We start from the raw sequence: 27,954 nt of genomic DNA, 5'->3' as shown, positions 1-27,954 counted from the left end.
CCTGACATACTGGTTTTCAATGTGCAAGAATGTGTTGGGGTTTATTTTCTTTTTCTGCAGAGGAGCGGGATTATTCAGACATGCCATCTCCCACCCATATCTTCCCTGTCTAATAGCAAGTGCACAGTGTAATTCACATTGCAACGCACTTAACAGCCTTGGCCCTCTATACCTAAAGGAGTGTTTTCACCCCCATCGCTTAGCCCGGACACTGAGGTCCTCCTCCAAGGGTCTTCTGTGAGAAAAGAAGTTACAGGAAACCAGGCAGAAGGCCGCCTTGGTGGTGGCAGCCTCCCTGTGGAACGTCTTCCCTTCAGATGTCAAGGAGATAACGAACTGCACAACATTTAGAAGACATCTGAAGGCAGCCCTGTATCAGGAGGTTTTTAATGCTTGATGTTTTTATTATGTTTTTAGATATGCTGTAAGCGGCCCAGAGTGACTGGGGAAACCCAGTCAGATGGGCAGGTTATAAATAATAAAACTATTGTTGTTGTTGTTGTTATAATATTTAGAATGAATAGAGCCCTCTATCTGTGCTCCATGTTCATTGTTAAGTCTGTTCTGTTCCATTTCTACATCATTGTGCAATTTCTAAAAGCTGCACAAGAAATTGGCATCCCCCCCCCAGTGCACATTTTACCTTACAAAACCAAGCATTTTTATAGGCATTCTGTTCTAAAATATGCAATTTTGTGTGCATTTCCATATGCATTTTGTTTCGGCTTGAGAGTTAAGAACATAAAAAGAGCCTGTTGGATCATGTCAAAGGCCTACCCAGTCAAGCATGCTGTTTTTACAGTCGTCAGCCTGATGCCTCTCTGGTAAACCCATCAGCAGAACCTAAGTAGAAGAGCACGCTCTCCACCTGTGACTCCCAGCACCTGATATTCAAAGCTATACTGCCTTTGCCAGTGGAGGTAGAACATAGCCATCCTGGCTAGTAGGCAGAGTAGCCTTATCCGCCATAGAATCATAGAATTGTAGAGTTGGAAGGGACCACAAGGGTCATCAAGTCCAAACTCCTGCAATGCAGGAACTTTTTGCCTGGCGTGAGACTTGAACCCATGACCCTAAGATTAAGAGTCTCATGCTCTACCGACTGAGCTTTCTCGGTCCATTGGTCTGGGAAGTGCAAATCAGGTCAGTCCATTTAAAAATGTGTACTGAGCAAAACCCTCGAGCATCTCTTGACAATCTTCAGCTCTTTCACAGGACACAATGGAACGAGCAGGATTTGTGCCAGAACACTGCTGTGCTCTCAGTTCCCATGTATGCTTATTCAATTACACCCCACCGTTCACTGCAAGCCCCCTGAGCAGCAGCTTATAGCAAACCGTAAAATACAATAAAAACAACATATCAAGACAGCAATAACAACTCAAAGAGATAAAAGCACCAAACCATCAAATATTAAAAAACCTCAAATACCATCAAAACTTTGAAAGAAGAGAGCAGATTTTGTGCGGCACCTAAAAAACAACAACACAGGGATGCAATCAGGCAAACATGTCTAGGAAGAGAGTTCCCTAATTTAGGTGCCATCACAGAAAAGGACCTGAAATCACAGAAAGTGTCCTCAATATTATTTCTAGGCTATGGGGGAGGTTTGTGTGCCCTGCCTTGTTCTTCTCTGTAGAACAGATAGATAGATAAGAGGAATTACATACATCTGCTCAAATTGCAGAATTTATACAGGCTGCAGAAACTATTCTTGGTGCAGAATTTGAATTTTCCTTTATGCACATATAGCATGGAGCACATACTGCCTTCTTACGCCCAGTATGGTTAGTAAATATAGCACTGTGTTTGTTATAATTAATGGCTATAAAAATGCTATAAAGGGAGTCAGTTTCATTTGAAAGATTTCTCTCTTTCTCAGCCAAAGTTTCCATAGCAGCTGGCAACGAAATCCAACCCATATCATTAAATGCCAATAGTAAGATATTACAAACCACTAAACAGCACCTTTTTGGAAACAGAAGTTCTGAGTAACAACAGCAACAGAGGAACAAGAAAAATAAAATCAACAAGGACTCAATGAATTGAAAACAGAGACTTGTATGTACCCTTTGTTAACTATGAAAATCCTTTAATAAAAGCAACAATTTAAAAAAATCAACCTTCCATTAAACACTAGAGATAATAAAATTGTCTTCACTGCCATTTGCCTTAAGGGAGAGTATTCCACAATTGTGGCACCATCACTGAAAAGGCCCTGCCTCACATCATTACCTGCTTTGCCTTTCAGATGTTGTTGGACTCCAGTGCTGATCGGGTACTGGCCAGCATGACCAGTGGTCAGGGATCATAGAATCATAGGTTTGTAGAGTTGGAAGAGACCCTGAGGGTCATCTGGTCCAATCCCCTGCAATGCAGGAATCTCAGCTAAAGCATCCATGACAGATGACCATCCAACCTTCAATGAAGGAGAGTCCACCACCTTTTGAGAGAGTCCATTCCACTGTGGAACAACTCAGAAGGTTCTTCCTGATGTTGACTTGGAATCTACCTTCTTGTAACTTGAAGCCATTGGTTTGGGTCCTATCCTCCACAGCAGGAGAAATCTGAGAAAACAAGCTTGTTCCCTCTGCAATGCAACAGGCCTTTAGATATTTGAAGATGGCTATCATATCTTCTCTCAGTCTCAGTCTCAAGCACTTCTCATAAGACTTGGCAGCTCCGGCAGGAGTCTTTTCCATCCTTCCTTGGAACCGCAGCAAGAATGTATACACCTTTCTGGTTCCCGGCATACCTGTGAACTCCAAAGTTGCACCAGGAGCTTTTCAGTTTGTGGGTCTGCCTCCGACCCAGCCATGGCGATATTTCACATATAATTATAAAATGTCTTTTCCATGAGCAGACTATCTCTTAAGTGCTATTGCATTTCCAAAAGTTGGGCTTTACTTCATCTTTTCTAGCAGGCAGCGAGTGCAATTAAGCAGCGCCTCTTTCCACACTTGTCAAACTAATAGAATTTTACATAAATAAAAATTAATGGCTCCATCATCACCCCTTTCCTCAACTAGGTCACTTGAATGTAGATTTCCCATTCCCCTAAGGATTTGGTGACGGCGCTAACGGACACGAGCTACAAATCAGTCCCCCAAAGCACTTATCCCAAAGTACTTCTCTGTGGGTCAGGGAGCAAGCCTGGCTTTCCCAACAGTTTTCAACCTCACTGAATGCCTCCCCAGGGGATTAAAATAGACGATTCTCTGCTCAGGACATGACTTCAATGAGACATTGAAATCCTACTAAGTTCAGCTGCACAGGCTGCCAATTAGTTTCCAGACCCAATTCAAAGTGCTAGTGCTGACCTATAAAGCCTTACATGGCTCAGGACCTCAGTACCTTAAGGACTGCCTCTCCCCATACAAACTGACCCAGACTCTGTGCTTGTCATCCAAGGTCCTTCGTTCTCTATGTCCCCCCTCTCTGAGAAGTTCCAAGGGTGGGAACATGAGAACAGGCCTTTTTGTGGTGGCTCCCTGTCTGTGGAATGCTCTCCCCAGAGACATTTGCCTGGGGCCATCATTATATCTCTATATAGGCACTAGGTGAAAACATTCCTCTTTACCCAGGCCTTCAGTCATTAAATAATCTATGGCCTCTTAAATGGGGGGGGGGGCAGATTGTGATTATGATTGTTTTATTATTATGCTGTGTATTATGCCTTCATTCATATGTTGTGTAAATTACTGTATTTTGTATTTTTCGCTCTATAAGACGCACCAGGCCATAAGACGTACCTAGTTTTTGGAGGAGGAAAACAAGAAAAAAAATATTCTGAATTTCAGAAGCCAGAACAACAAGAGGGATCGCTGCGCAGCGATCCCTCTTGCTGTTCTGGCTTCTGGGATAGCTGCACAGCCTGCATTCGCCCCATAAGACGCACACACATTTCCTCTTACTTTTTAGGAGGGAAAAAGTGAGTCTTATAGAGCGAAAAATACGGTATGTTCTTAATGTTGTACATCACCCTGGGATCTTTGGATAAAGGACTGTATATAAACCACCACCACCATAAAATAAATAAGACAGTGTTTGATTGCATTGCTCTTGGGCACTTGAGAGCTAGAGAGCAGCAAATATCTCTGATTCTGTCAGTTCCCCATTTCCCCATTAGTTTTCTCTATAAAATTTCTTTTAAGTGCACACAAAAATTGTGTAACACATTTTTGCATGACTTTATTTTGTTTATTTTCCTTTTTTACACCCCAACTTTTTTCCTTGACAGGATTCAAGGCAGCTTACAGATAAAAATAACAAGCGCTGAAAACAAAGAAAAAACAATTAGTCAAAATACAATTAAACACTGAGAGAAATAAAATGATGTACATATATGACTTCATTAAAAAAATGTGCATTTTTGTACGCAATTTTACCAAACCTACACATTTTTGCAGGTGTAGACCACTGATATCTTTCGCTCAGTATTGTCTACACCAGTGTTTTTCAAACATAGGTCCCCAGCTGTTGCTGGACTAGAACTCCCATCATCCCTGATCACTAGTCCTGCTAGCTGGGAATGATGGGAGTTGTAGTCCAACAACAGCTGGTGACCCAAGCTTGAGAAACACAGCTCTGCACTGATTGTCAATGGCTCTCCAGTGTTTCCCTGGTCTTTCCCTGCCTTGGGACACCAGGAATTACAAATAGGACCTTCTACATGCAAAACTGATGTTCTACCACTGAGGTAAGACCCTTCCCACAAGCCAGGTGGCTCCACCTCAGTCCTATTGTTTGTACCTTGTTAGTATTGACAACGTACCCTCCAACATTTCTCCACTGAAAATAGGGACGTCCTATTCCATAATATTAATATTAAAATTTTACTTTTTATACCCCACCCTTCTGACTGGGTTGCCCCAGCCATTCTGAGTGGCTTCCAACATACATAAAAACATAAAGATAAAGGTAAAGGGACCCCTGACCATTAGGTGCAGTCGTGACCGACTCTGGGGTTGCGGTGCTCATCTCGCTTTATTGGCTGAGGGAGCCGGCATACAGCTTCTGGGTCATGTGGCCAGAATGACTAAGCCGCTTCTGGCAAACCAGAGCAGCACACGGAAACGTTGTTTACCTTCCCGCCAGAGCGGTACCTATTTATCAACTTGCACTTTGATGTGCTTTCGAACTGCTAGGTTGGCAGGAGCTGGGACTGAGCAACAGGAGCTCACCTCGTCGTGGGGATTCGAACCGCCGACCTTCTGATTGGCAAGTCCTAGGCTCTGTGGTTTAACCCACAGTGCAACCAGCGTCCCTACATAAAAACATATCAAACCATTAAACATTAAAAAAAAACCTATACAAGGCTGCCTTCACATGGCTCAGGGGTTGGTTAACTCCATACCCTCCAACATTTCTCTGATGAAAATAGGGACATCCTGAGGAAAAGCAGGACATTCCAGTATCAAATCAGAAACCGTGGTGGCTTCTGTAAATCTGCGTCTGTCCCTGGAAAATAGGGACACTTGGAGGGTCTGCGTGAATCACAGCTGAATGAGGTGGGTCTGAGTTTGTGGGCTCATAGCTTTCCCCTCACCATACAGTTTCCCTGAAGCAGAGGCAGAGGTGCAGTTAAAATATGCAACACTGCAGCTCTAGGAGGATAGATAACTCCTACAAACTACAATGGTGATTTGTGACGGAGGAGGGACATTTCTCTTCTCCGGGCAAAAAGGCTGTCATCCCTGACTCTGCATAATATAGATGGCGCTTGCATGACATGAAAAAGCTATTATCGCAAGCCACCTCTCTCTGTTCTCTAATAAACGCATCCCAGGAAGAGAAGAGGGACAGTATAAAGAATGCAGAAGAGGGCGGCAGAATGTCCATGAGAGGAACTTCTCCGTCTCCCGTGGACATTTCCTAAGATTTATTTGGCAATGAAACAGACCCTGAAATTCACGGGGAATTTTTTTAAAAAGCCAATTGTCAGCTTTTCATGCACCAGTAACTCACCGGCTGTCAAAGACCCTTCCAAATAAACACAGGCTCAGAGATTCGGAAAAGTTCCTGCTGCAGCAGTTGGATCTGGATGAGTTTTTTGGGGTGGGGGGTGGGGATTAGGAGAGTGTTCTTGCAATGATACAGCTTTTCCTAAAATGTAAGGCGATGAGGGAGAGAGCAATAATCACCCCCTACTAAGCTGATAGATATGTAGGAAAACAGCAGAGAGAGAATCATTCAGCAAGGCTGTTTTCTATTGGTGGAGTTGGCTTGCTTCATTTCAGATCTGCCCCCTTTTCTAGATCTGCAGCACAAACCCCGATCCAGCTTCTATGATATATATAATAAATGAGAGAGAGAGAGAGAGCGCACTTGGGACCTCCTGCATGCAAACTGCTTGCTCCGCCACTGGCCTATAGAATTTCTACTTTTCGCAGCATTTTTCTCATTGTTGTAGTGGGTATGAATGCCAGAGCATTAAGCACATGTGTAGCATTTACAGTGGTACCTCGGGTTAAGTACTTAATTCATTCCGGAGGTCCGTTCTTAACCTGAAACTGTTCTTAACCTGAAGCACCACTTTAGATAATGGGGCCTCCCGCTGCCGCCGCGCTGCCGGAGCACGATTTCTGTTCTCATCCTGAAGCAAAGTTCTTAACCTGAGGTACTATTTCTGGGTTAGTGGAGTCTGTAACCTGAAGCATATGTAACCTGAAGCGTATGTAACCTGAGGTACCACTGTATTTATTTATCTACCCAGCAGAGTCTCCTTTAAAATATGGACAGAGGCCCAGTCTCAGCCGAATCACCATGTATGCCTATTATAAAGTGGTCCATGGTGGTCCATACATATCTGCACCTGACATGCCCATGCACTGCACATGGATGTAACAGTCAGAAATCTGTACTCAAAGATGACAGCAGAAACCAAAAGAGAGGCAGCAACAAGAAATGTTTTATTTTATAGAAGGTATACAGTGCAGGTCTATAGATGTGGAACGGTCTCCCTTGGGAGGTTGTGGACTCTTCTTCCTCGGAGGTTTTCGATCAGAATTTGGATGGTCATCTGTTATGGATGCTTTAGCTGAGATTCTGGTATTGCAGGGGGTTTGACTAGATGACCTTTGGGGTACCCTTCCAGCTCTGTGATTCTATTGTTCTATGTGTCTACTCAGAGAGCTTAATAGCATTCACTCCAGAGTGAATGTATATAAAGCTGCAGCCCCCACTGTATTATCTGTAGGCCTCAGTATTAGAAATATAATTTTGCATTTTCAAGAACAGTTTGGATCATTATTGGATGATGCCGAAGATATAAAGCAGAATCGCCCCCTACTGGTGATTAATATAACTACCATTCACTTTGTAAATAAAACAAGGTTCTTCAGCACTGCATCTATAGACATGTACACAACACAGACTCCAGCTACTTTGATAGGCATTTCCTTTCTCCAGGGAATGCAGGAGCCTGTGGACTCTGAACAGATCATTCTCAGCATGTTCAGCAAACTGCATGTCCCAAGATACTTGGGGAAACATTGACAGTTAAACATACATGTATAAAACCAAGATACATTTGTAGTGTAGATTGGGATAAGCAGATTTTAGGATTTTGGGTCCTGCCTTCTTCTTTTAAGCAGAACCCTGGGAGCCACCAACGGAAGACAGGAACTATAGACTCTCCACGTGTCCCTATTTTCCAGGAATGATCTGGGATTTACAGGAGCTGTCCTGGTCTCTAACTTGATCCAGGAATGTCCCACGTTTCCTTAGGATGTCCATATTTTCACTGAAGAAATGTCAGATGGTATGCAGTTATCTGAGCCAAGGTGATAAGTAACTACACAACCTTCAGAAGTTTTATTATGTTTTTTATATATGTTGGAAGCCACCCAGAGTGGCTAGGGCAACCCAGTCAGATGGGTGGGATATAAATGATAAAATAATAATAATAATAATAATAATAATAATAATAATAATAATTAAATAGGACATCCCTATTTTCATTGGAGAAATGTCAGAGGTTATGGAGTTATGTGATGCCTGAGTCAAGGAGATAAAGAGATAAGATACAACCTTTAGAAGACATCTGAAGGCAGCCTTGCATAGTGAAGTTTTTTCAATGTTTGATGTTTTATTATGTTTTTATATATGCCAGAAGCCGACCAGAGTGGCTGGTCAGATGGGCAGGGTAGAATAAGAATAAGAATAAGAATAATAGAATATGTCTCTATTTTCACTGGAGAAATGTTGGAGGGTATGAATACAGTTCCGGACATTGATATATACATACAGCTTGTAGGCTTTGCAAGATATATACAGATATATACAAGTGGAATATCTCTATTGCTCCAGCAATTCAAGACGTAACACAGGCTCCTACTCCTCAAGACTGACCCCAACACACTACCTGACTAATGAGATGACATGCCTTAATCACTTATATTGATGTCACTGGACTGTTGCCATGGCAACTGGCTTGGCTGACCTGTTGACTTATCTCATCCATAGGGTGATTTGTGCTCATGAAGGAAATTAACCCTTTCCTCCATGCCCAGTTCCTCCAGCATGTTGTATGATTCCTTTGGTGTGCATTGCTTTGAATCCAGGACATTTTGCATGCAAAGCAGATCCTCCTGCATGAAAAGCAGATCCTCCCAGTTCTCCCATCACAAGGGAAAGGATCATAGACCAGTGCTTGAATATCTGCCTTGCATGCAGAAGGTCCCAGGTTTAATTCTCAACACCTCCAGGTAGGGCTAGGGGAGACCCCAGCATGAAACCCTGGAGAGCCACTGCCAGTCAGTGTAGACAGTATTGTCCTAGATGGGTTGATGGATCTGGCTCAATATAAAGCCACTTCCTGTGTTCCTGAGAGTTCATTCACTGGTGTTAACCTCTTTTCAAAATCAATGGGGTGTTTTTCACAATGCTGAACTTTAGTTTTGTGTCTCTGCTGGTAATCGGCAAATGCTTTTTTCTTTCTTAGGCCCCAAGCAATGAATCGCATTACAGTGGAACCTCGGTTCTCAAATTTAATCCATTCTGGAAGTCCATTTGACTCCCAAAACCCTTCAAAAACCAAGGCATGGCTTCCAATTGGCTGCAGGAGCTTCCTGCACTCAAGCAGAAGCCGTGTCGGACGTTTGGCTTCTGAAAACCGTTCGCAAACTGGAACGGCTTTTGGGAGCCGATTTGTTCAGCAGTTAAGCCGTTCAAGAACCAAAGTACCACTGTAATATATAAGGTGTTTCAATATTGCAAAGCTAGGGGCCTTTTCACACATTACACTGTTAAGTGTACACTTATGATGTGTTAAATGTCCACCTAAAAGGTAAAGTATGAATGATGAAAGACAGTATCGAAGTCTGAACGTTTCCACTTTTTCTTACAGGTGACAATAGCTCTTAGATTAGTGTTTGTAAGGTAAAGAGTCTAGCAATTGTCACTGCAACAGAAAGTCTCAATGTGGTCCTTACAGTGCCCTCCAGTGGTGCAGATATTCTTGAATGTTGTCTGAATAAGCAATATATAAAATCCATCAAAAACAATTTTGATTTAACTGTCTCCATCGGGTTCAGAAGTGCGCAAGTTTGCCAGTTTTCATATTAAATAAGATCATTTGCAGATGGAATGGAGAAATGGCTTCTTTCTCATGACATATCTAAAAATACTGCATGTATAAAAATATAAGGAGAACCCCGCTGCATTAGAATAAAGGCCCATCTAGACTTGTATCCTCTTTCTCACTGTGGCCAACCAGATTCCTATGGAAAGATATCAGAAAATTTCAGGAAGTGAGAAGTAGGTAAATTTGACTTTAAATGCATGCTGAATCAAGCCTGTTCCCAGATCTCCAGTCCAGTCAATTTGTGCACTACCTTGCAAGTTTAATATTCACAAGACAAGCCCAGAAACAGTTTTCATGGCCACTGAGCTTAAATACCTCTTCCATTATTATTATCATAATTTATACCTTGCCTTTAAAGGGACGTGGGTGGCGCTATGGTCTAAACCACTGAGCCTAGGGCTTGCCGATCGGAAGGTCAGCGGTTCGAATCCCCACGACGGGGTGAGCTCCCATTGCTTGGTCCCTGCTCCTGCCCACCTAGTAGTTCGAAAGCATGTCAAGTGTAAGTAGATAAATAGGTACCGCTCCGGCAGGAAGGTAAACGGCATTTCCATGCGCTGCTCTGGTTTGCCAGAAGTGGCTTAGTCATGCTGGCCACATGACCCAGAAGCTGTCTACGGACAAACACCGACTCTCTTGGCCTGTAGAGCAAGATGAGCGCCGCTACCCCAGAGTCGTCCGCGACTGGACCTTACGGTCAGGGATACCGTTACCTTTACCTTTTTACCTTGCCTTTATCCTAGTGGGACTCAAGGCAGCTTACAGATGGGGGGGGAACCCCCACACACTAAAAAACATATATTAACCATTCCTGGCTAGCAGGAGAGGAGACATAGAAACTTAAAAGAACTCTTGAACTTGTCCAATGGGCCACCTTATTCAGAATTATCCATACTGGTGGCTGATATTCTGAGGCATACAGCCTCTGACAGTGGATGGAGAACCTGATAGCCCAAACCTCCACAAATTTGTCTAATCCTCTTTTACAGTTACTGCAGATATTTATTTTGTACAGGTTTCTTTGAATGGCTTTTTATAATGTGTTGATAGCTCTCCATTTTCTGCATTCATTCATTCATTTACTGCCTACTGCCCATCAACAAAGGTTTCCAAGGTCATCCAGAGCACAGTAACATTTTTAATGATTATGAATATAAAAGCAGCCACGGTAGTTGTTCTAGACTAATGAATCTGAGCTGTGATCCTGTGCATTTGTGATTTATTTACTTTGGGACAAGTCTTTGGACCATCGTTAAACAGAGGCATCATTAAACATGATGAATTGTGCTAATGATGCTACTTGCATGTGCAAAAGTTCCATGGCAGACACACTGCTTCATTTCAGTGCGTGTCCTGTAACTTGCTGCTGAAATTGTGTAGCTTTTCAGATTACAAATGTTCCCAATTTTGGTGGGATTTTCTTGCTTTTGTTGTGCTACAGTGCAAGAGCATCCCTCCAGGTGTCTGGGACAGGGACATTGGGGAAGCATCACAGAACAACTAATAAAACAGAAGTGTGGACAGCCCAGTATAAATGCACCACTAATGTACTATTATTGTATCAGTGACAAATTCCAGAACACCCCTGCAAACAAATTTCTTCATGTCTTCATTGAAAATAACAGTGTAGGTATGCTTACTTGATCCAGTCACTAGAGGGAGTCATATATATATTTAGCTGGTCCCCAACAGCTAAACTTTGCTATTATGGATATGCCATCTCCCGTTACAGACAAATGCTCTAGTTTATATGTAATAACTCTGTGGTGCACCCACATCTGAAATATGGTGAGATGTCTTGGTTGCCCCATTTTTCTTCTTTTAATATATGCCTGCTTCTTATTCTTCCTTATGGTTGGGGTATGTAAATACCATCTGATATTCAGTGAAGTATGATTGTGCTTTGGTAAACTGGTTTGCTGTCATTATTTCATTCTGCAACTCTGTTATTTCTCTTTCTTTTCCAGTGTCTGTATGTTTTTGTGTGAAACAAGCATTTTTTTTGGGGGGGGGGGGTAATTTAATGCAGTCCTGAAGCAAATAAGGTATAAAAAAAGAATAATTAATATTATAAGAGGTTTGCTCATGAGAAAGCTAATACTGAGAACCTCTACTGCAGCCCCCTGTATCTCTCCCCATACCAGAACTTGGGATAATCAATTTAGGAGAAAAAGAAGTTTTTTCACACAAGAACAAGAGAAAAATAACATGATGACGGCCACCAGCTTAGATGTAATGGAGAAGAGTTCTAATTCTAATCAACAGTTATTAGCTTTATTAGCTATATTAAGTGGGACCTGAAACACGCCTGGTGAAATGCTCCTGTTCAGTATTCCAGCTAGCTAGTCAGGCCCCCATGGATCTGTTGCTGAGACTGAAAGTCCCCACCTCTTCACAGCTATCTAAGTCCCCTTCCTCTCCAGGGCTTTTTCTAAGCAATCGGAAACTATGCCTGCGTGAAGCCAACCTCTGCTCCGCCCTTTTCATGCATCTTCCATTTCTGGGAGACAAGGGGGAAGGGGAGCTTGTCACAGTACAAAAGCACCTTGTCCAGATGAATATTTGCAAAATGTCCAAAGCAATGGCTGATGCCCACAGCTGTAAGTTGCATGTTAACTGGGTTCATCAGGTCCTGGATGGATGGAGACTGTTGCGGGCTGTCCGTTGGAGCAAGTTGACTTCTGTAGTCACATCTGATATTCTCTGACTCACAAATTATTGCTTTAAAGGTGCTTTATTTTTGAAACAATGGATTGCATTCATGGCATTGCATTCCTATTCTATGCCTGCATATGGTTATACCATATTAAGGAAAAGCAATTAAACTTCTTTTTGCGATCAGGTAAATGCTTGATGAATTTAGTATTGAGTTTTGGTATTGTAGTCTCATTTTGCTGGGGTTGCATTAAATCCGTACAAGTGTGACCAGCTGGTTGTGTATAATCACAATCAAGAACAGGTCAAGATTTTCCTGCATACTGCTGTTAAAGTACAGGAATTCCTAGCCCACAAATGCCAGCTTTCTACTGAAAAACCTTGCCCCACCAGGCTCCCAGTTCAGCTCCCAGAATCTCTATAGCAGACCTTCTTTGGCCTCTTTCTCACACTGTGTGCCAAGGCAGACATCACAATACCTTCATGTAAGCAATGCTCTCCCACGTAACTAGGATAAAATAAACTTCAACGTGTCTGCATTCAGCTTAGGGCCAATGCCGAACAGAACCAAAGATTTAACATCTGTACCACTGGCAAGTTCTGGGCATAGAGCTGGAGGTGAAATCCCGAGAGACAGTGCCCAGAAGGGAGGATAATGGTATATGTAGTATGGATGAAAACTGTAACCGGTGTCACTTCACGGAAACTGCGTTGCATTGATTTGACAGTGTTCTCACATTTGCTCCTACGTAGGAAAGAGGAAAAAACCCCAGGGAAATTCAGAGGCCTTGGGAAAGAGGCACAATGATCGTTGCTATTTAAAGCCCACTAGCGCAATGTATGTCATTCTGATGGATGAAGGAAAGGCCTGCCCATTGCATGCACTTGGCACACAGATCGCTCACTGCACCATCCTGTGTATGCATCTTGTTTAAAAATATTTACACTCTCCCTTTCCAGCTTTAGGATCAATAGCATGGCTTACAGGAATAAGAACAATATACTTAAAGCTGTTAAAAACAGCAGGACCTTGGAGGCAACAGGGAAAAAAGCAAAGGTGATGGAGCCCTGCATAGGACATTGGATCATTAAGAGCAGGGATCAAATTATGGGGGCGAGGAAACCACCTCCTATCTTCTGTGATTACCCCCATAGCTGCTGTTTATAGACGGCATTTCAGGTGGGAGCATAGAATCATAGCATGGTAGAGTTGGAAAAGGCAACAAGGGTCATCTAGCTCAAACCCCTGAAAGGCAGGAATCTTTCACCCACCATAGGTCTTGAACCCACAACCCTGGGATTAAGAGTCTCATGTTACTGTATGTTCTAGCTAAGACCGGAGGTGGGGCTGTGGAATTGAAGAACTGGGTTTGAGGTTCTTGCTCACTGCTTTGCAGTCCTGAGTTGCTCCTGAACTAACTACATCTTAGGGCCAATCTAGAACAGACACCACTCACTCATTGCATGAATGATATTTCAATAGTAAAGTCCAGGCACAGGGAGATCAATTTCAGGTGCCTGGCAGGCAACAAGGGGGTTTAATTATTTGCTCTCTGCTGTAGCCTCAGTCAAGGGGCCTTCGTCTGCTACTTGCATTACCTGGGTTCACCTTCCACTGGTTCAAAAGGTTTTGGTGAACATGTCCAGGAAAAAGCAGAGAATTAACCCAGGAAAAGTATTTAAACAGTTGACAGGAGAATCCACTTCTCTTGTTGTGGATTAATATCTATCCATGCAATCAACAAGCCTTACTTCCATTGGCCAAGATATTGCATCTAGATGCAAAGTTTTTGATGTCTTTAGCTCAGGTATGCAATATTTAATATAAAAATAAAAAGCTTGTAATGGGAAAGGAAGCTAGGTTAGGACTGTGGGCTGGGTGAGTTGTTTTAATTCTTTGCCCCTCATGATCCCAGTCCAAACCAGGGTGCCATCGGCTAGCCATTTGCAATGGGAAGGCAGCACCTATTGGTGCCATTACCTGAAAGTCAACTGACAGATGCCAGTTTAATGAAGAGGAGAAGGGACAGAAAAAAGAGTACAATCAAACCTTGGTTTTTGAACATCTTGGCTACCAAATGCTTTGGAAGCCAAACACTGAAAAACTTGAAGTGAATGCTTCCGTTTTTTAATGTGCCTCGGAAGGCGAACGGCTTCTGAGGTGTGTTTCTCAATTTTCCCCATTGAACTTGCTGACAGTCCTTTGATCCTCAGTTTCCGAATGTTTCGGAAGTCGAAAGGACTTCCGGAACAGATTATGTTCGAAAACCGAGGTTCCACTGTAGCGAGGTTGCAGAGAGCAATGGCCGAATTCTTTTATAAAGCAGACATTGCGGAACTGTAATGGGAGAACATAGGAAATCTGCCTTATACTGTGTTAGACCATTGATCCATCTAGATCAGCAGTGGCTACACAGCATCTGACCAGAGTTTCAGACAAAGGTCTCTCCCAGCCCTACCTGGAGATGATGGGGATTGAACTTGTGACCTTCTACATGCAGGGCAGATGCTCTACCACTGAGTTATGGTCCTCCCCCAGGACCTGGCTTGCTGTCTCTCCCACTTTAACAGCGTCCAACTCTCTGTGTGTTTTAACAACCCAAACGTTGTTTCTCATACAGAATGTTAGGTGGGAGATTTAGCGGCTTAAGATTGCAAAGCTACAAAATGAGCACAAGCTTCAACCTCAGATCAGATACTCTCTCCATTCTACACACACACACACACACACACACACACACACACCCCTCCATGCTTTCAAGAAGAAAAAGAGTTGGTTACAGCCACGATTATGGGATTTGGTTGGCTTTCATTATGTAAGCACAGTGTTGGCCGCCGTGCATTTCCTCCAATGATTTAGCCATAAATTTTCTGTCCATTAGTGAAACCAGTTTTTCTTAAAGAAACAGCTGTGTCCTGCCTGCAGCCTGCAAAAGAATGGCGTTAGTCTCATGCCGTCCAACGCAAAGCACAATTGAAAAGTTCGCTGTATGAGACTGACAGCAGCTATTCATATCAAATCATTCCACCATCTGCCTGAATGGCAGGCTTCTGGGTAGAAGCAACTCCTCCCCTCCCCCTGCATGCTGTCCTCATGGGCCTCAAAATTTAGCTCATAATGTAAATCTCCAGAGTAGAAGAGACAGAGAGGCAATGAGGAGATGTGCAAGATTGTGAACTCTGCTCTGCACCCAGCCCGAGAAAAGCAATGGAGTTGGTTGCACTAAATATATGTAACTATATGTGTGTCTATGTATAATCTATCTATCCATCCATCCATCTATGTAACTGTCTGTTAGTTTCTCCATCTATCCAGTTTTATGGACACAAGCTTACTTTGGATCAACTGAGAGTTCTAGTGTCAATTTAGCTTCCCACTCACTCATAAGGATGGGAAAGAAGTTGGTCCAGTTTGCATTTTACACTTCCCAAATCTATGCACAAAAATGCACATATTACATATTACTGAAAATGCATCTGATGAAAATGCATACATGAGGCAAAATTGGGTACAAAAATGCACTTATTAGAAAAAGTGTGTGAGAAGACAAATTCAAATTTTGTGCAAACTTTTAAGTGGGGGAAGCAAATGGATGGGATTACCTGAAATTAGGACTGGAGAAATGAGAAGCTGAGAAAAAGCAAATATTGACACCCCACCCCATGAACACCCCTTCATCCTTGAGAGGCCTTCTGCCTGGTTCCCTGTAGTTTCACTTCTTGCAGTGAAGGAACTGCCAGAAGGCCCTTGGTGCTGGACCTCCGTGTCTGGGCTGAGCAACAGGGGTGGAGACATTCCTTCAGGTATACAGGGCTGAAGCTGGGAAAGGAAGAGGCAAGCTTTGGAGCAACTGCCCCTTCAGTAGCTGACAGATGGATATATTAAGTACACAGCCATGATGCCTCATGTTGTGGCATTCTTACTGTTTTCTCTCTTTACAGCTTTAGACAGCCATTGGAGACATGTCTCTTTTCCGTGGGCTTTTGAACTCTTATTGTTAGGGCACTTAACCCACGCCAGGACCTTAGAGTGAAGATCAGGTAACATGTATAATAAATACTACTAGTAGTAGTATTAGTAATACTAATCTTCCTTAGACAGAGACACTGTGGTTTCCAGGTCCCATAATTTGGGGGTTTGAGTGTTCTTGATGGGGTTGCACTTCCTCTGAAAGTACAAGATGTACTTTATGAGGGCTCTTGGAACCACCTTTGTCCACCAAGGCCCAGGTGACCTCCGTGGCGAAGGGTGCTTATCATCTGCTTTAGCTGGTGAGTCAACTGCATCCTTTCCTGAACAGGAAGAAGATTCTGCACTTTTGGATTGGTGCATGAGAACTGGACAAAAGAAGACAGGATGCTCAAGCTGGGCTCTTAACTCTCAAAAGTGGAATGTTCTGCAGTGCTGGTCTCTAACTTTAAACCTCAGCTAGCTGGTACTAATCAGCCTGGTTTGAATTTCAAGCAGGGTATGATAATGTGTCTCTGCAAGCCCCAAAAATTAAATGTTATTTATCCATCCTTGAAGAAAAAAGAGGGTATCAAAGAAGCTTACATATAGCTTGCAGGCAGCTTATAGGGTCCTGACCCTGCTAAACTTCAGCAGCTGAAATGCATGCCACATGACTTTAGAGTCTAGACCATCCTCTGAGATGTCCTCTTTTAACTTATGATGCTTAGTTTCTGTTTCTTTTTGATATAATTTACCTACTATGAGCCACATGCTTAATATGAAGCTAGTAAGAAAGTGATGTAGTTCAGTGATCAGGGGACAGATCCCCATAAAAACTGGGAAAGGCATTTGCCCCACTTCACCCCTGCAGATTGATTTGGGGTACAGAAGAAGGAAATAATGGGTGTCTGGGCCAGCCCTACCACTAGACAGAATGAGGCAGTCATCCCAGGCAGCTGATCTTGAGTGTCATGAAAAGGCAGCAGATTGTTAGTTATTTCATTTATTATTAGTATTTATTATTATGCAGTTTGAAAGCACGTCAAAGTGCAAGTAGATAAATAGGTACCACTCCGGTGGGAAGGTAAACGACATTTCCATGTGCTGCTCTGGTTTGCCAGAAGCGGCTTAGTTATGCTGGCCACATGACCCAGAAGCTGTATGCTGGCTCCCTATGGCCAATAAAGCGAGATGAGCGCCGCAACCCCAGAGTCGTCCATGACTGGACCTAATGGTCAGGGGTCCCTTTACCTTTTTTTTAAAAAAATAAAGTTTTTTATTGAGACCACAAGAAAAAAACCACAAATACCAAATTACACACAAGAATAACCATAGACACATAATTTTCTTAGCAAACAATAAAACATCTATTGGTCTTAACACTAAAGACCCAACCTCCCGTTTTGATTTATTCTTTATTTTTTCTCATAAACCATCTAATACACCTTTACCTTTATTTATTATTATGCACTACTCCGCTCTCCAAGTGTCAAGAGGTTCCGGTGCTTAGTCAGGGGTTGGTTTCATTAGAATGAAGGTCAATGGAGACTACAGGATGCATGGTTTTAGTTACATGTATTTAGTTAACACTCCCAACAGATTTTGCTTCTCCATCTCTAGGCACTGTGATCATCTGCAAGGATTTCCATATGGTGGGATTAATGTTGCCAGCCTCCATGTCATGTTTGCACACATTTTTGTAATGCAGAGTTGTTCTTCCAATGGGCCTGGTGCCTGAAGCCAGCTCCCCATAGAGCATGTCCTGTGGACATGACCAAGCCAGTTGTAGACATTGCTGAGACAGGAGTGTGAACATGGTGGGAATGTGGGCTTGGGAGAGTACATCTTTGTCTGAGACTCTGTCCTGCCATGTGATGCCCAAAATGGTGGAATACATCCCTATGGCTCTACCAACAGATGCATTTTGTGACTCTATGTGGTTCTCCATCAGTGGAGTTATCCATTTTATACCCACTGAAATTTTGTCCACAAGTACAGGCATTATTTCCCTCAAAGAAGTTAATAGCAGTCACTGAGTGCACTGGGGTACCTGGAAGGTAGTGAATAAACCTGGCCACATTCTGTGGTGACCCTCTTGCACCAACTGAGCACATGGGGTGAATAGTTTCTCATCTCTAGCAAAGAGTACACAACTACGACTTCTTACTAAGTCTTACATCTGTCTGTCTGTCTGTCTGTCTGTCTGTATACATACGTTTTCTGTATTTAATTTGGAGATGGCCAAACTCAAGACGTCATCTTAAGTAGTTTTTTTAAAAAACACACACAAAAAACCACAAACCCAATCTTTTCCTCTTTTGAGAAAAAGAAAGAGGTTTTGAGAGATAGGAAGGTTTGCCGCATTTTAAATGCATTTGCTCTTGTGAACTATTCCCCACTCCTTTCAAACCTTCGCATACCAGAACACTCAGGAAGCCAGCTGTCAACAGAGTGACATGTCAGATATGAAGTGGCTCTACAGCTGGTCCCTGTCTGCATGCTGGGAAGGCATGTGGAGGCATTTTTTTCAACTGCTGTATGACTTTGACAGTCTCACAGTTAAAATGATGTATCATTCTTATGCCTTTCCTCAGTGGGCACTTCAAAGTGCATTAGAAACTCCAAGAAGAGTGCCCTATTGTTAATTGTTTCTTTCAGATGTACATTGGGACGTACATGGCTAAAGGAGAGAGGAACAAAAGGGTTCCGGTGGCCTCTTTGGAAAACCCCTGTGCAGCTCAACCTGAGTCTGACCTTGAAAGGGTTTCCTTTATTCAGAAAACCGTGCTCTTCACTCCATTGCCCTATTGTCATCCAGCGGCAGGGGAACGGGGTCTCTAAAGGAGGGAATGTCGGCACATCAAGAACAACTTTCTGCAGCAGCATGGAGTATTTAGCTGGGGGTCTTAAAACATTAAATACATCAGGTCCTAAATAATAATGCAAAAGGGAATGTGATGTTAAGAATATAGAATATAGTATGGGATTGCATCCCTACTGGTGTTTTTTCATACACATTGCTACTAATAATCACTCAGGATCTGGCATAAGTTTGCTGTGATCTGTAAAACTTGTACCTCATTAAACTTTCTTGCAATGACTCTGGGCAGGAGTTCATTCAGCCAAGAGCACTCACTGCTTTTCGTCCCGTCCCCCCCCAGCAGAACTGAATGGTGCTCCAGATTTTTCAGTGATTGCTTGAGAAGTATATGTAATGAATGTATGAATCCAGAAAAAAGACATCACAGAGGCAGGGCAAAAAAAGATACTAAAGAAGCAGCAAACAGGGGAAGCGATAGCAAAGAGCGGGATTTCAAAAAGGTAATTTAGCAGGACGTATTTCTGCCTACTGAAAAGTTTGACCTGAAAGTCAAAATGAGGTAACATTCTTTGCAACTCTAGCCTGACCACAGATTTTATACCACCTCTCTTCCAATGTACATAGCATGTCCCTCCTCTGATTTCCAGCAACTGCTATTCAGAATAGCCTCCGACTGTGGAGGCAGAGTAAAAAAAGTAAAAGGTAAAGGACCCCTGGATGGTTAAGTCCAGTCAAAGGCGACTATGGGGTTTAGCGGCCATCTTGCTTCAGGCTGAGGGAGCTGGCGCTTGTCCACAGACAGCTTTCTGGGTCATGTGGCCAGCAGGACTAAACTGCTTCTGGCACAACGGAACACTGTGATGAAAGCCAGAGCGCACAGAAACACCATTTACCTTCCCACTGCAGCGGTACCTATTTATCTACTTGCACTGGTGTGCTTTCAAACTGCTAGGTTGGCAGGAGCTAGGACAGAGCAATGGGAGCTCACCCCATCATGCAGGTTCGAACTGCCAACCTTCCGATCAGCAAGTCCAAGAGGCTCAGTGGTTTAGACCGCAGCGCCACCCGCTCCCTATAGGAGGCAGAGTATAGCTATTGTGAACACAAAGATAGGACTTACTGACTTTTTTCTTCAGTGTGAACAGCAAGAGGCTTTGGCACAGCATTCCTGTTATTAGGCATCTCAGACGTTCGGCCCCTTGCATAAGCCAAGTCAGAAGCAATGAGCAGCTGGTGTGTCTATTGCTGTTCAAATTGGGAGGCAGAAGGTTATCAAATCTATTGCCTATCCAGTGGTGTAGACAAGCTTCCAGACACTGTTAAGAAGAACTGCTCTAAGCAAGTTCACAAAAATAGCAACCTCTTGTCTGTACTGCATCTTCCAGCTAAGGGTCATTGCTGTTGAAATAAATGCTGGAAAAGGAATTAGAACATTAAAATAACGATTGGCATAATTTGAAATTATTCAAGTTAACTTTTCTTTTTCCATGGTAAGACAAAAGATTAAATGCTTCACCAACAATTTGGGGTCGGTATGCAATTTCACAACCTACTTCTTGACATTCCAAAAAGGTTATGTGAGTTTACCCTTAATTTGTGGTAATTAACTCCAATCCAAACTACACAAATTGCTAACCAATTCACAGCTACACAGTGCTCCAAGGGGACAAATATCAAAATAAATAAACAGTTTTGACTCAAAGGGAGATGATAAATTTTAATTATCCAAAATCTAGGTATATTTTCTAGAACTTTTATAAATGTTCACAAAATAGAATGCTACAGTCCCATGCACTTCATTAGGAGGAAGCTAATTAGGAGTATGCTCCATTTATATCAATGAAATTTGCTTCTGAAAAATTAAGGTTAGGATCTGGATGTTAGTTTAATTTATTTCTAAAGCTCTTCTGATATTTCAACTTCAAGTCAATCATATAGAGCTGTTGTTGTTGTTTTTAAACATTGGTTGACAAGCTAGTGCCCTGGTGGGGTACAGCTTTTGCTGCCCTGATCAGCATCAGTATTTGAGTGTTCATACCAAATTTTATATAACATGAAGTCCGCAGTGTGTGTGCTAAGACTGAAAAACACTTGGACTCCTGTCTGCTCCAGTCTCAGTTGTGAGTTGGACGTACCACATTGCAAGCTGGCTTTATTCCTGAATGTCTAGCATTTCTGAAATTCATTCAGGGTAACTTCACTCTCCCCCCACTGCTATTCTTAAAGATCTCTGTGGGGATAGCACACAGTGTGGGACTCCCAGGTTTAGCATGCTATTAAGTTATTGCCACCCCTAAGGACAATCCTGCAAGGAGGATGAGGACTCACATAACTCTGAATCAATAAAGGAAGCAGCTCAATTAGCATTTCACATGCTTTTCTTCCCTCTCTTCTTACCTTCCCTGCAGTGGGCATGCTTTCCCCTTAAAGGATTGTCCTGTTTCTGCTCCTTGCCAGCGTTGGCAGGGTGACAGTAGTCGAGTGTGCAAACTTGTGCTATTGTCCCTGGGCCAGGGGGAGTCATGGAGACCCACTAATATGACACAGGAAAATGTTTGCTGATGGCAATTCTATGGGCTTTGTCTAACTCTTTCTCCATCATGACGACTCGATTTAAGTCTCTAACTGTTTGACTACAGATGCAAGAGTACTATCCAACTCCATCCTTTTGTCCCGGTGGTTTGAATGGGTAATTCAGCTTTTGTGTGGCTCAATTGAGGGGGCAAACATAAAGACAAGATTCTTGTGCGCTCAAGCTCCTTTTCCATGGATATCTGCACATCTCTTTAGAGATTTGTTCCATTCCTACCTTTTTCTGACATCACCCTCCCTTTGGTGGATTTTTTATTTGGGGGGGGGGGAGCAGAGGCCCCGATCAAGAACAGTTTAAAAAGTAGGCTAGCCAGGTCTTCGAAACTAGCATTGTCCAGTGTTACTCAAGCATGGCTACTGCCAGCCTTCAGACAGCTTTGGAGTAGTTTAGAGAAAAGGGCCTCAGCAAACTTGCTTTACTCATCCTCAGCATATCATGTTTGATTGTGTTTAAGAAAAGGGGGGCAGGGGGGCTGGAAAGGGGGGGAATGGTAGGCATCACAGGGAAATGATCGTATTTATTAGCTGTCTTTCTGTGGCTGTCCCCATGGTGACAATTTGTGATGGCAAAGAATGTGAGAACGGGGAGCCTAATGCCTGATTGGGATGCTTTGTATTTGGCAAAGTGGCTTCTGATTGGCCTGAGAAAGCCTCCTAACTAGAAGGACTTGATATTCATTCAGTTTACTCAAGTGCCGCAAAACACTCACAGGGTCCGGCTGCTTCTCTAAAGGTTGGTAGTGTCTAACCTATGTAACAAGATTAGCTGGTGAGCTTCTTCTCTACCACAGTTACAGTAACACTCAATATTTAAGAGACAATCTAGCTGGGAGGGTGTGTGTGTTTGACTTACTGAGTGCCAAGAAAATGATGCATAGATTTCTAATCAGTGGTTAAATGCTACGTGTCTAACAAGATTGACGAGTGAGGCCATAGTAGTAGAAAATGATGACTGTAAGACTGGGAGAGAAGGGAAGGAATATGTCAGATAGGGTATGAGTGTATGCATCTGTGGCGAGTTTGTAAAAGGGTTGCAAAGAAATGTGTGTTTAGTACAGCAGCACCTTCACAGTGGTCCTGAGTCTACATGGGAAGAAACAAGCATGTGAGACAATACTTATATTTGGCTAGTTATTGGGACCAAATGCATGTTTATCTAAAGTTATTGTCTCAAGTGCCGCTTTTGTATTTTGCATAGAGTAACCTGAATGTGTGTGCATGAGAGAAAGTGTGCATGACACAATTGTATTTGGGTATCGGAATGGAGCTTTTAACAGCTTTGTGGATAACTATGTGAAGCAGTTATCAATGGCATTAAGAATGTGTGTCCATACACACACACACACACACACAGCTGTGTATAATAGATGTGTGAGACGCGGAACATGTCAATATGTTGGGCATTTTCATAAGCGACACTAAAAGCACATCTTAGTCTCTCTTGCCCTAAGTGTATATGTAGATGTCAGTAAAGCAGCACTACAGCAAATTGGGGAAGAGAGTCTTTTTTTCTTTTTAACACTGTAGGTAACATAGGCAGAACCTTTTGCGGGAAAGGATAAAAAGGTCTTTAATGTACATGCAACAGACCTGTAGCACAAGCCCATGCCACTTCTTAACATCAAACTAAACGCATCTCCACTTTGCATGCGGCTAAAAACAAAAGCCTTCTACTTTCACACGTTACGGGAGACACACACATGTCCTGAATTGCATCCCGCCACGTGCATTCGCAGATGCTCCAAATGCATGGGGTGTGCAAAAGGAAAATGTGAAAATGGTGCGTGTCGGGTATTTTATCTTTGCAAAAGTTCTCTAGCGTGTCTGCCTTTGTCCCTTCCCTCAGGGGTTTATGCCAAGGGTGACTCGTCGTCCCCCTTTAGCCCAGCCTAGTGGTTCCCACAGACCACTTGAAAATTGCAGTGTCTTTGGAGGGTTCCAGGGTTCGTTCCTTCCTTCCTTCCTTCCTTCCTTCCTTCCTTCCTTCCTTCCTTTTAGCCTGTTGTATCTATTGCAATGATCCTCGCTCGAAGCTGCATGATTTTGAATTGCCTTTTCACAGACACTCTGCAGACCACTGGGGGTGGTCCATGGACCCCAGTTTGGGAACCACTGGCCTAGCCTGAGCATCATCACCTGCCGTGTAACTCGGGGTTGCCGAGCCGCGCGGGAGCCGGATCCCTCCTCTTCATGGACGGGCCTTCCTCCCCGGTCCCGGAGCTGTGAGAGATGGCCTCGGCCGACAGCGAGGTGAAGACTCTCCTCAACTTCGTCAACTTGGCCTCGAGCGACATCAAGGCGGCCCTGGACAAGTCGGCTCCGTGCCGGCGCTCCGTCGACCATAGGAAGTACCTACAGAAGCAGCTCAAGCGCTTCTCCCAGAAATACTCCCGCCTGCCTCGCTGCCACCATCACCACCACCACCTGCAGCAGCAGCCGCCGCCTCAGCCCGCCAGGGAGCGGAAGGCGCCTGAGGAGAGAGCGCGAGGAGGCCTCGAGGCTCCTGTCGGCCGGGGCGACAGAGACAGCAAGGCCTGCAAGGCCGCAGAGCCCGGCGAGCAGCAGCAGGGCGTCTCTGAGGCGACCGCTAGGCCCGACCAAGTGCCCATGAGGAAAAGGCAGCTGCCCGCCTCATTTTGGGAAGAGCCCCGGCCGGCTCCGGGCCCTCTGGGCGGGAACGGCGTCGCCTTCCCGGCTGGAGCCGCTTCCAACTCCTCGTCACCGTCGTCGTCCTCCTCCTCCTCCTCCAAGGACTTGCCCGTCCTTGAGGCAAAGAAAAGTAAAAAAAGCCCGGATGGCGGGACGGCTAGCGCTGCCGAGAGCCCGCCGGGAAGCAGGCCGGACGCTGAGGCCGCGCAGGTGCTGAGCGCCTGGAGCTGCTGTCCATTTCAGTACCACGGACCACAAGCCTCTCCCGGCGTCTACCCGCCGCCGCTCGCCGCTTCCCTTCCGCCGGTAGGCCCCTTCCCGGGCCTGGGCCTGTGGAGGAAAAACGCGGCCTCGCCGGCGGAGGGAGAGCCCTTCCGCAAGGCGGACGGCGGCGGCGGGGCAGGCCCGAAAGTGCACCGGCCGGTGGTGTGGAAGCCCATCCCCACCAAGCCCGCCGCGCCGCCCCCCATCTTCGGCGTCTTTGGGTACATCTAGGCCTGGCGGGCCTACAGTCGCCGCCGCCTTGCGAGGGCCTCGCCTCTCGCTGGACCGTCCGCAGCGCCGCCTCGCCGGCGATGGAGGGAGCGGGGACAAAGGCCTGAAAGAATGGCCGGCCTGATTCTGCTCTCCCTCTCTTGTGTGGGGCGAGAATCCGGACCCCCGCAAGGACGGACCACCCGAGTTCTCCCCCTGGCTGGGTTGGCCAAGGAGGCATCAGGAACAAAAATCATGATGGTGAATTTATTCAGGAGTTGGCTACCTTTCCCCCCCCTCCTCCCCCCGTACAGTTGCAGAAGAGGATGTGCAAGGAAAGTGCAAAGCTTCACTGCCACTAATATGGGCTTCTGCAAACGAGAACTGCGTTCCTCCTGGCATGTAAATACCAAGGGCACTAAAGCAAATAAAAAGCCAATGAGTTGTTTTCTTTGAGTTTCCACCCTTCAAATGCTTTCAGATGGGGAAGTATTTGCCTTCCTGTCCGCAAAAGAAAGATGAAAGGGAGCTGCTTTGCTTCTCCTGCATGTATGGCAATTGCTCTTTCCACCTGTAGTTGTTGAGTCTGATCTCTAGGCCAGGGATGGGGATGTTTGGGGCTGAATATGACCTACAAGGAGGTAGTTTGGGGCTGAATATGTTTGGTGCTGAATATGGCCTACCAGAATATGTCTGACCCTGGAGGATCTCCTTAGCCCATTCTGCTCACCACAGCCCTACTCTGCGCTTCCCTCCAGTGTTTCAGCTAATCTGGAATGTGTCATTGAATGTAATGATGCCTCTCGCTTGGCTGGATGGAGATCCATGCATGTGTAGAAGAACATGAGGCTTTTGTATTGCTGGAATGCAGCCAACTGGCATGCAGCCCCCAAAAGGTTGCTCATAAGAGAATGTGGCCCTCCAGCTGAAAAACAGGCCCCCACTCCTGTTCTAGGGGTGATTCCCAGCTCTGCATGATTCTCTCTGGGTGTTTTTGTCAGCTTGAAGCAAGTGGTCTTGCACTGCTCTCACCAGGCATCCATTACACACTTTGGGATGAGAGACTTTCCATCACAATATGTGTTAAAATCTTTTTATCACTGACAAGTAACGTATGCCTTTGGAAACACACGTTTGTCACGGTGTGAAGGGGGCATACTAGAGACAGAGAATGTGCTTTGTATACCAAAACCTAAGACTTAGGATCAGTCCCTACAACTTACATGTAGAAGGATCTCATATAGCAGGTATAAAAAAAGATCTCCTGATGCTTGAAAGCTTACAGACTGTTGCCAGTCCACGCAGAACATACTTGGCTAGACCAAATAAAGCTGCTTCATTATTTGCAAATAAATGTTTGGGGGAGCAGGAGGGTGGGGAGAAAGAAGTGATTTATGTAATGTTGCATTGCACGTTATTGCAGAAAGTGCCATGTATACAACCACTCAATTATTTTGCTGGATATAATGGCAGTGGCAGTGTTGGTTCTGAGTGAGGGTACAACCAGGTCCTGCTTGCAGGCTTCCACTAGGCATCTGGGTGACCACAGTGAGAAGAGAATGTTGGACTTTGAGTTGATCTATTGGAGCTCTTATGTTCCCTGTCTACCTTTTAAAAGCAAAAGTTGCATAGACCTATGAGAGACCAATAATGAAGGTAAACTACTAGCAAAAGAGCCCTAAATTTTATGGATTTGGTTTTGCTCACTAGTTCAGTGATATGAACCAGTTCTCATCAAAACTAGACTAGCTTAAACATTGGGAAACATGGGACAGATGTGAGTGCCCTATGAAGGAAGAATATATTTAAATAGGGGGAAATCCTGGTGGCTAGATCTGTCAATGGCTACCAGAAATAATAGCTAAATAGAATGATTAGAGGCAGCAAGTAGCTGGATACTAGTTGCCAAAGAGCAGCAGTTGGAGAGAGTTGCTGTCTTCATGTGCTGCTTGTGAGCTGCCCGGAGCCATCTGGTTGGCAACTGTGAGAAACAGGGTGATGTTAGATGCATTTTTGGTTTGAACTAGGAGGTCTCTTCTTACATTTGAAAGATTATAAGGCTCTTGCAGATACATGACCTAGTCCCTAGGGGGCTTTTTCTAAGGTGTTCTCTTAGAGCAGGTTTGTAAACAGCAACTTTCTTAATCACCTGTTGCGAGTCAGAATTGGCTATAGGTGACCAAGCAAGGAAAGTATATAAATTGAAACATAGTCTGCATACTCCACTGCTGCACTGTTTAATGTTGAATAAAATAATGGGGTCAAGAGAAATAGCACAGGCGCCATTTAGGAAGGGTGATAGGCAGTCCCTTCCCTTTTCATATTTCAGACCATATGTGATTATTCCTCAGTATCATTTACATGTTTCTGGTTTATTATGCAGTATTTTAAAAATGTTAATAACCACAACCAGTGTTATTGAAGCACACAGTATTTTTGCAATTTAATCTTTAACATATCCTAGACTCTCCATTTACCCTAAGCCTCGTTATAAATCTTGCTTTTGAAATATTAGAATCATGAAATGATTTCTTAGATTAAAGTCTTGCAAATCTTTAATGCTCTTGTGTGTGAAGGTAGCTTGAAACTTTCCAGGGACTCTATTTGAGAGCATATGTGCTTTAATTAGTTAATTGTTATCTTCTAGCTATTAACTATAGCGAAAGTAAATAAGAGTCACGCCTTCACTAACACGGGGAATGTAGACTTTACTAAAATGTCATGTATTTACAGAAACAGGACAGTCGAACTGTGACTATAAGCCAGCCAGCCAGCTCTGTTTGCAAGCTGTTATCCATTCAGAGTAGACTTTAATCATTTGCTGCATGCCTCAATGACTGCACAGGTGTCAAATTGTGTGCCCTCAAAAAGCAGCAGTGAGGGTCAAAATCTGTCTTTTATATTATTCTTCCTGCACCATTTTAAGTTACTTAACAGGACAAAGCAAGTGTAAGAGATGGCTTGTAAACAGCCACTTACCTCATCACTTGTGATAAGACAGAATTGAATATAGGTAACCAGACAGGGAAGCTTTTGTAAATTGAAAGAAACATTTCTCTTTCTTTCAGTCTGGCAATGTGCCACAAATGGCTAATGTACGTATATGTGGGCAGGCTAGTAAACATTTATGGACTGATAACTTTGGGGAATTTATTTCCCAGGCTGTTCCAGCATGCAAGGAGAATTATATTTCATGCCATTGTATTTTGACTTACCATTGCATCA

At 44.0% G+C, this 27,954-nt stretch overlaps 1 protein-coding gene and 2 long non-coding RNA genes across 4 annotated transcripts in view; 1 reads left to right on the top strand and 2 right to left on the bottom strand.

Annotated features, from left to right (window-relative positions):
- LOC307200780 overlaps nucleotides 1-27,954 on the bottom strand; it is a 189,086-nt gene that overhangs the window by 11,952 nt on the left and 149,180 nt on the right. The gene's annotated exons all lie outside the window — the stretch shown is intronic.
- Nucleotides 20,125-21,461, bottom strand: LOC307200836. The gene is made up of 2 exons (XR_013832444.1): nucleotides 21,412-21,461; nucleotides 20,125-20,427 (listed from the first exon to the last, which is right to left on the bottom strand). It is a non-coding gene; the product is annotated as an uncharacterized lncRNA (long non-coding RNA).
- Nucleotides 20,810-25,185, top strand: FAM181A (family with sequence similarity 181 member A). Of its 2 annotated transcripts, none has more exons than XM_079949424.1 (2): nucleotides 20,810-21,703; nucleotides 23,669-25,185. In XM_079949424.1, exon 2 carries the CDS (start codon nucleotides 23,836-23,838, stop codon nucleotides 24,748-24,750), a length of 915 nt encoding a protein of 304 aa, XP_079805550.1. In that variant the 5' UTR covers nucleotides 20,810-21,703; nucleotides 23,669-23,835; the 3' UTR covers nucleotides 24,751-25,185. The 2 variants fall into 2 exon arrangements, with proteins under 2 accessions (XP_079805550.1, XP_079805551.1); XM_079949425.1 differs by lacking the exon at nucleotides 20,810-21,703 and adding an exon at nucleotides 21,717-22,339.

Source organism: Podarcis cretensis (assembly GCF_951804945.1).
Source record: "Podarcis cretensis genome assembly, chromosome: 1".
Taxonomy (NCBI): domain Eukaryota; kingdom Metazoa; phylum Chordata; class Lepidosauria; order Squamata; family Lacertidae; genus Podarcis; species Podarcis cretensis.
This window is presented reverse-complemented; position numbering and strand designations above follow the sequence as displayed.